Source organism: Poecilia latipinna, unplaced genomic scaffold (genome assembly GCF_001443285.1).
Source record: "Poecilia latipinna isolate Pla-1442-1.1 unplaced genomic scaffold, P_latipinna-1.0 Scaffold485, whole genome shotgun sequence".
Lineage (NCBI taxonomy): Eukaryota > Metazoa > Chordata > Actinopteri > Cyprinodontiformes > Poeciliidae > Poecilia > Poecilia latipinna.
In genome coordinates this window covers 375,493-386,291 of record NW_015113101.1, presented here as the reverse complement: position 1 = coordinate 386,291, position 10,799 = coordinate 375,493, and the positions used below count along the sequence as shown (strand labels likewise).

Below are 10,799 nucleotides of genomic sequence, written 5' to 3'. Positions count from 1 at the left end.
TGAAGTACCTGCCATGCAGTTTTGGCTCTTTTATGTGTCCTAGTTCCCATGTGAAATTTGTTTAAAATCTTAATTGTTAGGTCAGACCTCAAAGAAAAGCCTTAAATTCAGACATCGATCTGACCACTAAATGGGAGGGAAAGTGCACGAGTCATGAGACACAACAACATAATTGAGGAATGGCCTTTGGCTGTTTCTTCCTCATGACCTAAGCGCTAATAGTCGTTCCTCGCTGCCATGCAGGAATGGTGCTGGTGCGCACCGAATTGGGCCAGTTGGTGTTGGTTCCTCAGCAGGCTTTGGCCCAAGCCCAGGCTCAAGCCCAGGCCCAGAACAACATCTCTCCGAGACCTGCTGCTCCAACGACGGGAACGTCCTTCAGAGTAACAACTCCACAGGTGAGACTCGCCTCCAGAGCTCAGTGCTAGTTACCATCATGCAGTAACATCCCTTGTTCTGGTGTGTTATGTCTCTGTGGCATGGTCTGCTTTTACGCTCACCATCATCTGATTGTTTATAGGTAAGGACAAAAACTGGAAGCATGCTGCTGTTTGGTAACTTTCATATAGATTCATTCAAACTATTATCATTTTTTAAATTATTATTATTATTTTTAAAGACATTAGGGTTTTTTTATGGTTTTATACTGGAAATGGAAACAGCATAGTTTTATTTGAGTTGGGAAACATATAGGTATTCAAAAATATATATATTTAAAAAATGCAATAATGTAACTATTAGTTGTAAAAAAAAACAATATTTCATTTGTTAAGCTGGTTGGTCTGTAAATGTAGCTACACCAAATGGAACTTGATATCTTTTTTTAATCCAGATATTAACCTTGTTAAAGAAAGTGCTGATGACATGCCCAATATTCTCATTTAAGGAATTTTTTCCTATCAAGCATTGTTGAGGTCGAGATACAGTCTGAAAAATTGGGTATGTTCTTTTTTTTTTTTTCCCCCACATATTGGGACATCACAGTCAGGCCCCCCTTCATGCCACATTATAACCACCGTATAATCTCCAATATCTCCTGACATTTGAACCTAATGGATCACAAAAATTTTAGGAAACATTATTTCCTTGTGAAGACTTTTGTAGCCCTCTTTGCACTCTTTGCACTCAACACATGGTTCCTCCTTTTTCCATAAGAAACATGTAGGAACCCAGTAAATCAACACAGCGCTACCCTGAAATGCTGCTAATTTGAGGTCTGCTAAGCTAACATATCCCATGCAACAGACAACCATTGTAATGGTTAAATTAATTTCAAATTTACATTTATTTCTTGTAGCAGCTGCTTTGTGTGGAACAAAAAGTGAACTATGTAACACTTGGAAAGTGCAACCCACATATCTTCATTTCATTGCAGCTTAAGGTGCATTTTTATATTATATTAGGGCAAACAACCATTTTTAGCTCTTGAGAGCAAGCGTGATCACAGCTAAGGTGTAACCCCATGTCTTTAGCTAGTTAATCTTTTAGTTAATCTCACGGTTGGTGACCTTTGTGAAAATGAATTTGACTGATTGAATTTGATAAACTTTGATCTTTTTTCACACTGTTGAGCCTGAACCCCGTGAATAAATGCACGGCTTAACTCTAGTTGTTAATTGCAGTATGATTGATATCTTAAAACGCCTAATTAGAACAAATGGATATACTTGATTATTTTATCCATAAATTCAATTGAGATTAATTGGTGAATTAACATCTCAAGGCTTCATAATGACTCCACGGGGTCCTCTCATAAAAAATTTAACGGGTTGCTGAATCATTAATAGGAATTTGATTATTATCACCTGTGGATACATCATTCATTTGGAAGCGGGAACTTATGCTTCTGGGTGCACACCTTTGGAAAGTACTAAGTGTTCAATTACAAGGTAGGTAAATGTTTAGGTCCTCTAAGTTCAGATCAGTTTTACTGACACAGAGCACCTGCCAGGTAAATAAATGTCTTTATGATTCAGAACAAACCATTTAGTATTTTCTTAGTCATTTATTGTGGTTTTTATTTTTTATTTTTTATTTTTTCATTTTCTAATAATAGTGTTATTGGTCAACTCTAAAGCTTTAGTTATAACTATAAATGAAATATGAGGATCTGGAGTCCATAAATGTTTCAAAAAGTATTTATCTCTCAATAAATACAATCTAATTTCTTGGTTAATTGTTTATTTATGGAATTGTCACTAAATACAAGTATTTAAAAGAAATGTATATCCCTTAATTTTTCAGAGATGAAAATAGTTTCCATCCCTGTTCACTATTGTGGGAGACATATAAATAATTAAAGTCTTTATGTTATTATTGTTACTTGAGCTATTTCTCTGAGTGACTGTTTCTCTGCTATTTGAAGAATATAAGCATCATGAATTGCATGTTATCTAAGCTTACAATTACAAGGCTTTTTGACTGGTTGTTGAATAATTAGTTTAAAAAGGATGAAAAGCGTTTTCTTTTTGTAGAAACCTGACACCCCAAGAGTAACACCGTCTTTTAACTATCACTTTCCATTTGTTTTTTGAATCTGTACGTTTTTGTGTGTGTGTGTGTGTGTGTTTCCCTTCATTATGTCCAGTAAAATACCTCTTTTAAAGACCTCTTTTTTGGACAAAATGTGTGACGTATGAAGGAGCTTAAAGGGGCTCGACTAGTGAGAGCTTGCTGCTCTTATAGCATAATAAAAAAACACAAAATAAAATCCAGGGTAACCACTTGTCTTCAGAAGTTAATATAAATACTTTTATTGTATGTCGACCTTAGAATATTAATGAGCAAACTGCACCATGGTGACCTAAGAACACACAACACAGGGCAGGGATAAAGAGTTTGAGAGGTTTAAAACAGAGTCAGGGTAAAAAACAATGTCCCAAGTCGTAAAAACCTCTTTGGAGTGAGTTTTGTGTTAAGCCAGGAAACAGCCAAGATATTCATAGTAACTCTGGAGGAGCTGAAGAGATTCACATCTCAGGTGTGAGAATTTTAGGAGTAACAAGAAATTAAACTATGTATTGTTTTCCTTCCACTTCACAATGATGTACTTACCTCAGTTTAATCTTCAGTCAATAAAAAACATTGAAGTTTGTAGTTGAAGTTTGTGAAGTGTAGTTGCAAAGACAAAACATTGACACTAGAGGGCAGCATTTCATTACTCAATTTTTCCAGTTTGGTTCGTCCTGCTTTTATTCTCTGACATTTACTATTATCTGTTCCTCCTAATTTCTGTGCAACCTCAAGATAAGACAATATTTTGGTTTTATATCATCATGCTTTATTTCAAAAGTCAGTGAAAGCTAAAGCATATTATATCTGGGGAAATAGAAGAAGGTGGTAGAACTGACATAAAAAAATGTTCAAAAACGCGTCCTCTGTTTGGGTTCATATGCAAAATGCCGAATGTCAGGGTTTAAAATTCAGAAATGTAACATTCTGGTGTATAACACAACCTTGCAGGTAGTTCTGCTCCCTCAAAGAATAAACTTTCATACTTTTTAAACCTGGCATTGAGTGATTGTTCTCATGAAATGTTTTCGCCTACATAATCATGAGAAAAACTGTTAAATGTTAGACAGCAAGTTGGTCAGGGTGTTGTGGATAGAAATCTGTACCAGTTCAGAGCAGAACTTTGCTTCCAGCCAGCCAACCTGCCTCCATCCTGACATGCTCCGCTCAAAAGAGACTCGCAGATTGTCGTCGCCTCTCCCAGTCACTCTGTTGACAAATTAGTGGGCCGCGGCGTTGCCATCTCGACAGGAAAAGCAGTAGCTGTGAAATGAAAGGGAATGGTGTTTATTCCCAGAGCTCAACCCCTCTGTCGGCCTGTCACTCTTCCTATGAGCCCGAGGGGAGAAACGGAAGGCATCCTGAGCTTCCTTCCTTCCATACCTGTTAAATCATTCATCATCCAACTGCCTGATTATTTTAAAAAGCTAACAAGGCTTTGGTTCTCCAGTGTGCTCATGTGGGAGTGAAAGTGAGCACGAGTGGGGCATAGCTGGGGGTGGGATGCACCCCGTGGCTCCTACCTTCCCCCCCCATTCATCCGTCATACACTGACTTCCCCCAACTCTTTAGCTCTACAAAACTTTTAGTGGAGGGGAAACTCCCTCCTCCTTTTCTTATCCTACTTCTGCACCGAAAAACTGCCCACGTTTTCACTGTGTGCGTGAAACTACAGTTCACACGAGTGTAAAACCTAACAATGTATCGCATCGCTATATCAATATTTGCTTAGATGAAATTGTATTTGTGTTTGGCATTCATACTATGAATGCCATGACTATATTTAGCCAATTGGATGCTCTCTGACTTCCCTTGATTCACATAACGTGTACATTTTTAAGTGGCTAAGTTGCCAAAATTCAAAGTAAACCGCACCGCATTTCAATATTCATCAAAAGTATTGCAATTACACGTTTTCCTAATATTGTGCAGCTCCGTTTGAGCCTAAATTTGGAAGCATGTGTGTTTGTGGAGGTATTTCTATGACTTCTTGGTCTTGTTTGGGAGCCAGAGGTCAGAGCAGAAGGCCTCCTGGGTTGTTTTGGCCAGGAGTTGGGCTATATAGTAGCGTGGTGTCACACTTCCCCCACTTATTGCTTTCCCTGGCTTACAAGGAAGACAGATCCAGCTGAAAAAGCAAAAAAACAAACAAGTCATTGTATCCAAACTCAAGGAGTGCCACCCTTAACAGTTTTAAACCAAACTACAGTTAGCAGAATGTCTATTAGGTTGGCAACAGAGCAAATAGCCCAACTAATTATTTGGCCAATATTAACTTGTTATAATTATGTTAATCTGTATTTATATTTTTTACAAGATTGTCAATATCACATGCACAATAAATGTTCTGGATAACACTTTCAGAGCAGTAGTAATCACAATATGTTTGCGTTGGCAACAGGAGGAATAAATGTGGCTTTTCTGTTTTTAAATGAAAGCTGTTAGATCATGTTCTTTATTTCTATTAAAATGTTTGTGTGTAAATACTGTGAGGCAGTCATCTTATTCTAAATAATAAGCTGAAGTAAAAATACAGCTTCAAATGGCTAAAAAATGTGTTTTCAAACAATTGATCATTTACGTATGGTGAAATGGTCATAATTTCTCTTTCATGTCGGGGATTTTCTTCAAACGACTATAAAGAAATTTATATTCCCTGACTTAAAACGGAGAGATCAGAAGATTTGAACCGTCTTCCTGTGATGCAAGCTGTCAGACTGCTAGAATAGTGAATTGCTTTTCAGACAGGGGTCCCATCATCTAATAGAGACATTTTTTTTTTATTTGAGCTTTGATGGAGGAAAGAGATTACTTCACCCTGCTTTTAAGATTATTCCAGCTTTCCAGCACAACATGCTTTGTTCCACAATTTCCTTCCATTTACACACATAACATGATGGGAACAACCAGTGCCTGCATGACATCCTGATTCTCTGCAACTTGGCTTTGTGTCAGTCTTTACCGCCGCCATCATGCTCACACCATCTTCTCTCCTCCTTGTGACCTTTCTCTACGTGTCTGCGAGGCACGCTCCGGCTTTTTCCTTATCCTGTTGCTCTTTTTCTTTCCAGCAGTCTCCTGCAACTTCTCAGACCACAAGGCCGTGCCCTTTGACCCCGGCCAAGATGGCACCGTCTCCCTCTCCCGCACCTTCCAGCCCTGCCCTCCAGACCTCTTTCTCCTCTACTTCCTCCTCCTCCTCTTGTCCTGCACTCCGCCCTGTGAGCTAACACTCCTCGAATGATGAATTCATGTGTTATTCCTGCAGCCGTCCTGATAGCTCATGTTGAGGAACAATGTTAGGATGTGGCTTTGTTTTTGAGAGGATGTTTTGCATGAATTATTTCTTGGAGTTTTGTTTTTTTCTCTCTCTAAGGAAAATCAGAATTTATTCATTATGCTTTCTAAAATATCTTACCAATAAGTTCTTTCCTGGGTTATTTAACTGCTATCAGATAATATAGAAGTGTTAGCTTTTGGTTGCTGAGAGACCCTTCTAAACTGTTTTAGGCTCTGGTTAGTCTGCTTTCTTTGAGCTCTAGTTCATTTACCTTGAAAGTCCGGTTTGTTCGGGGAGATGTGAAGGGCAAGCCTAAAAATTTAGGCCTGTCGCGATAGCTAGCATGTGTTCGTTTACCCAAGACTAAAGAGAAATCTTACAACCACAAAAATCTGAGCTATTCCAGTTTTGATTGTGAAGAAGGACGGTGCCATCATGTCTTCTTCAGAGGTTTTCGTGTCGTTTCCTTCGGAGCTTCTTGATGCAGCGCTGAGTGCGCTTCAATATCTGCTTTTTCTTGTCAATCATTCATGCACTTATTATTAAATAAAATATAAAAACACATCACTACAGCAGAAGCTGTAATGTCGTGCCGGTAAGGTGGTGCCAGCCATGAGTGAGCATCAAGCATAGGTTTAACAGATAACTCTGTTTCCAAGCTTCTTGCTTGTCACTGCCTCCCCTCTCCTCCTCCTTTTCTGTTAAAAGATGTCCGCTGAAGTCAGGAGACCAGATGTGACAGGAGCGCCGTGGCGCCTGCCTCCTGTTCTCTGTGGCCTTGCTGCGAGCAAAGCGTCACGTCCTGTTTGTCTCTCTGTCTCTTCCTTGCTCTTCCAGAAGGGCCCCGTGGTGCCGACCGTGGCAGTGACGGCTCCGCAGCAGGCCCCCATGGCCATCACCCCCCAGGCCCAGGCCCAGCCTACCTCCCAGCCAGCGGCACAGACGCAGACGAGCGTCGCAGCGGCCCCCGGAGCTCCGGTCGTGTCCCAGGTCTGTTCTCCGCCGTTTCCCAGGAGGCCGGCGCTGGTTCCTGGCACGGACAAGGAGTCTCACACATGCCCACAAACATTTGCACCCATGCATTCACACTAGTGCATACCCAAGGACATGCAGCCAACATGAACTCTTGCTTGTTCGCAAGGCTGAAACGATTAAGCGGATTAATAGCAATAAAGTGGTTATTGAAACAGTCGTCAACTAATTTAGTGATTGATTAATCTTTAACTGGAGCATACAGACCCAAAAAAAGGCCAATTGCTGAAAGAGTAATATTCTCATCTTTATTTTCTAATTTAATTAATTTTACAATCTTATTTTATTTTTTTAAACATGGTAAAAAAAAAAAATATTCCCCATGTTTCACAGGAGATGCAAGAAAATGTGAAGAAGTGTAAGAATTTCCTGGCTACACTTATCAAGCTGGCGTCTCACAACTCTCCGTCTCCTGAGACTTCCAAGAACGTCAAAGCTCTGGTTCAGGATCTGCTGGTGGGTGTGAGAAACCAAACAAACTGTATTGTCTTCATTATTACATAAAGTGTATAGCAGCTCTTTTTAACATGGCAGACATTAATGAAATTGTATTTCTTGAACATCTGACTAACTTCAGGTGGTAAATAGCCTAATTGAACTAGTCAACTTTGACCTTTTGTGTGTTTTGTATTGAATATTTTCAACCTGTAGATGGCAGCATGAAACTTTTTCCAAAATCTACTTTCTGAACTCATGAATTTTCAACCTTTGTTTTAGAATATACTTTAAGGTTTTAGGATCACCATGTTAATCTGCCTGGTTCTTGTTTCTCTTCTTTCTGTCCGACAGGATGCCAAGATTGAACCAGAAGAGTTCACCAGCAGGCTGCAGACTGAGCTCAAGTCGTCTCCGCAGCCTTACCTGGTGCCATTTCTCAAGGTGGGCTTTTTGTTTGGGGGTATCTTTTTAATCTATCAATTAAAATCGAAAGGCTAAGTAGCTTTATTCTGGTATTGATAGCTGCAGCAGACATTTCTTTGAACTTTTTTTTTTTTACATTTTCTCACATTACAACCACAAAGTTTATTTTATTTGGACTTTCTGTAACAGACCAGGAAATGTGCACTTATAGTTTTTAATTATTATCACAAGTAAATATCAAATGTACATGGCACGTTTGATACGCATGCGCCACGTTCAGTCGTGATTTCCTAAGTAACGATAAAACAACCAGTGTACCCAGCTGCTGAACTTGTTGTTGCAGCTGTATGTGCTGCTTTGTGTTGCTGTGTGACTGCAATCTTCATGACCTCCCTGTGTGCGTCAACAGAAGAGCCTCCCGGCCCTGAGGCTGTCTTTGTTGAACAGTCAGCAGTCCCTGACCCAGCCCCTGCAGCAGGGAGTCAAACCAGCAGCCGGCGGCACCCCTCCTGCCATGGTAGCTGGGCCAGCTGTCCGCATACGGCACCCTAACAGCGTCAGCACCACTGCGGGTGCCAGCGTGCTGCCCGCTGGGACTGTCGGACATGCAGCTGCCATGGTACGTACAGAGCAGAGCCGTGCTCCGGTGCAGACACAAACACGACAGCCATGTTCACGAGCACGGGTCCAATTTAAATTGAACTGAAGCCCTCAATGACTCATGAGAAGAAAACGCTTATACTGTTGTTTTCTTGACATCCTGAATTCATTAAACGGGTATGAGAAAATCCTTTGGATCACTACTATATCATTAGTTGATGGGTTTTTATATCGAGCTACATTGTTTTGCTGGAGAATGTAGAATCCTGTGATTTAATGCATCACATCCAAGAGTGAGTTTGGTGATGACGCAATTCCCGCCGAAACTTCAGTGATTGGGAAAGAATAGATTTGGATGCACTCAGATCTCTGAAAGTACCCCACTTTTGATAAACTGACCTCAACAAGCTGCAGAAAAACCAAATGCTTTCTGTTCTGGTATCATTCTAGCTGGATATTTGACCACTCTTCTTATCAGAAGTGGTAAAGTTCATTTAAATTTGTGGGTTTCCTGTCACAAATCCTGGGTTTTAAGCACAGTCTCTACATTTTTATTCATGCTGAGGTTAGGGTCATTCCACAATGCTAATATAATTCAAAAATCAGTTTTCTTGTGTTCTTTTTGCATCACTGTCTGGTTGGAACACCCAGTTCTGTCCAAGTTTCAATATTCTAACCCAAACTTCTGCCCTCCGAGGAAAGAAAGTTGACGAGGATCTTGAGGAAGTCAAAATGCCTTCTGGAGAAAATGAGACCTAAGTATGATCTGAGACAAAAGTTGAGTCGTTTGATCACATGAGAAGAAATATGTTTGGAGGTGTGATGATGAAGCTTTCAGCGCAAAAAGCACGTCACCAGCTTCCATTATGATGATGGTAGCATCATGCTAAGGGTCATAATGGTACTGATGCATTGCACAAAGTGGATAAAATATAAACCAAAGACTAAACCTCTAAATTCTTGAGCTTCTTTCCAAAGTTGGATGATTAAAACTTGGATGATCCAACAGGACTATGATTACAAACGCATATCAGAACTTAATAGAATTTAAATAAAGTTTCATTACACTTTACTGAGATTAAACCTGAAATAATAGACAGCTGGCAAACAGAAACCTTACTAATGGGTTTCGTTCTTTTTTGCTGCTCTCAACGCTTGAAATCTTTGCAAAAATTCAAATCATGCAGGTGTCATATGGGTATCACTCTGCTTACTGGTCTCCTTCTGCAACGACACGATATCCTTTCAGAGTCAAACTTTTTAATGTATCTAATTACACAGAAAGACAGCTTCTTATCAGTCGAATATTTAGTGTTTGCAAATGACATTTATACTCTGTGCACAATTATTGGACAAGAGAGCAATTTGACCATATTTTCATTTTTATGCATACTATCCACGCTGAATAAACTTGGATGTTTATTGGGTTTAAGCTTATCAGGTGATGTGTATTTGTGTAATGAAGGACGGTGTGGCCTAAGGACATCAACACCCTTTTATCAAGGTGTACATAATTATTAGGCAGCCTCAGGGCTAGTGGGACCAAAACAGATTTAACTCACTCAGAAAAATTCAAAAATTAAGTCTTTCAGAGGGATGCAGCACTCTTGAAATTTCCAAGATATTTGTGTGTGATCACAGAACCACCAAACCTTTTGCTGTAGATCGTCAAAAGTGTTGTAAGAAAAGTGTTAGGGGGAAAAAAAGTTGCAAGTTAAGACAAAGAATTGGAGAGGAACTCGTACTCCTCTGTGTGGTAATAATACTTTAACTTTTATCAAAAGTTCACCAATCAGAATTTTGTGGCTTATTTTTGACCCGCTGACGTCAACGTTGGCTTTTCTGCTGTGAAGTTCATTGTATTAGGAATGTTTATGATGTGAAAGAGAACAGTCCCCCGTAAAATGCGGTTTTACTATTTTAAAACAAAGACAAGAGTTTTATGGAGGGGACATTGTAACCATCTTAAATTGGAAAGGCAGAGCTGTCATTACAGAAACAGCTGTCCCTTTGTGCACAATGTGGAAAGTTTAGATCTGTACACAAACTTCGAGATTTTCAGAGCGCTGCCAACATTACCATATTCATCATGTCCTGTGATAGAGATTGAAAGCACAAAGTAATAAAAAAGCTACTTCACTGTCCTCCATTCCCCTCTTCCTATATAAGAAGTCACAAAGTCTTCCTCTCTCACTCCTTTGCAGCCTGAATAAACCATAGACATGTTAGTTCCCTGTTAAGAACTTCTTATCTACCTCTTCTTCTTTTCTTTTTAATTTAACACCTGATTGATAGTGAAAATGATTAACTTGGACTCTCTTCCTCTCAGTAATGTGTGTCCACACTGTGTCTCTCTCTCTAGGTGTTGAGATAATACGACTAGATGAACCGCAGAGCCCACATCTAGAAACCTCAAAAAATGTACTTAAGTAAAAGTAAAAAAGTACTGGCTTTTAAGTATTAAAAGTAAAAGTACTTGCTGAATCGCTAATACAATATCATTAAGTGAACCGAT

At 39.6% G+C, this 10,799-nt stretch overlaps 1 protein-coding gene across 1 annotated transcript in view; it reads left to right on the top strand.

The window, feature by feature from the left end:
• Positions 1–245: 245 nt before the first annotated feature.
• LOC106951989 (transcription initiation factor TFIID subunit 4-like) overlaps positions 246–10,799 on the top strand; it is a 102,602-nt gene continuing 92,048 nt past the window's right edge. Inside the window, exons 1-6 of the mRNA XM_015039807.1 lie at positions 246–398; positions 5,583–5,732; positions 6,629–6,781; positions 7,157–7,279; positions 7,613–7,702; positions 8,094–8,303. Coding sequence (XP_014895293.1) covers positions 246–398; positions 5,583–5,732; positions 6,629–6,781; positions 7,157–7,279; positions 7,613–7,702; positions 8,094–8,303 — 879 coding nt within the window. The remainder of the gene's footprint in view (positions 399–5,582; positions 5,733–6,628; positions 6,782–7,156; positions 7,280–7,612; positions 7,703–8,093; positions 8,304–10,799) is intronic.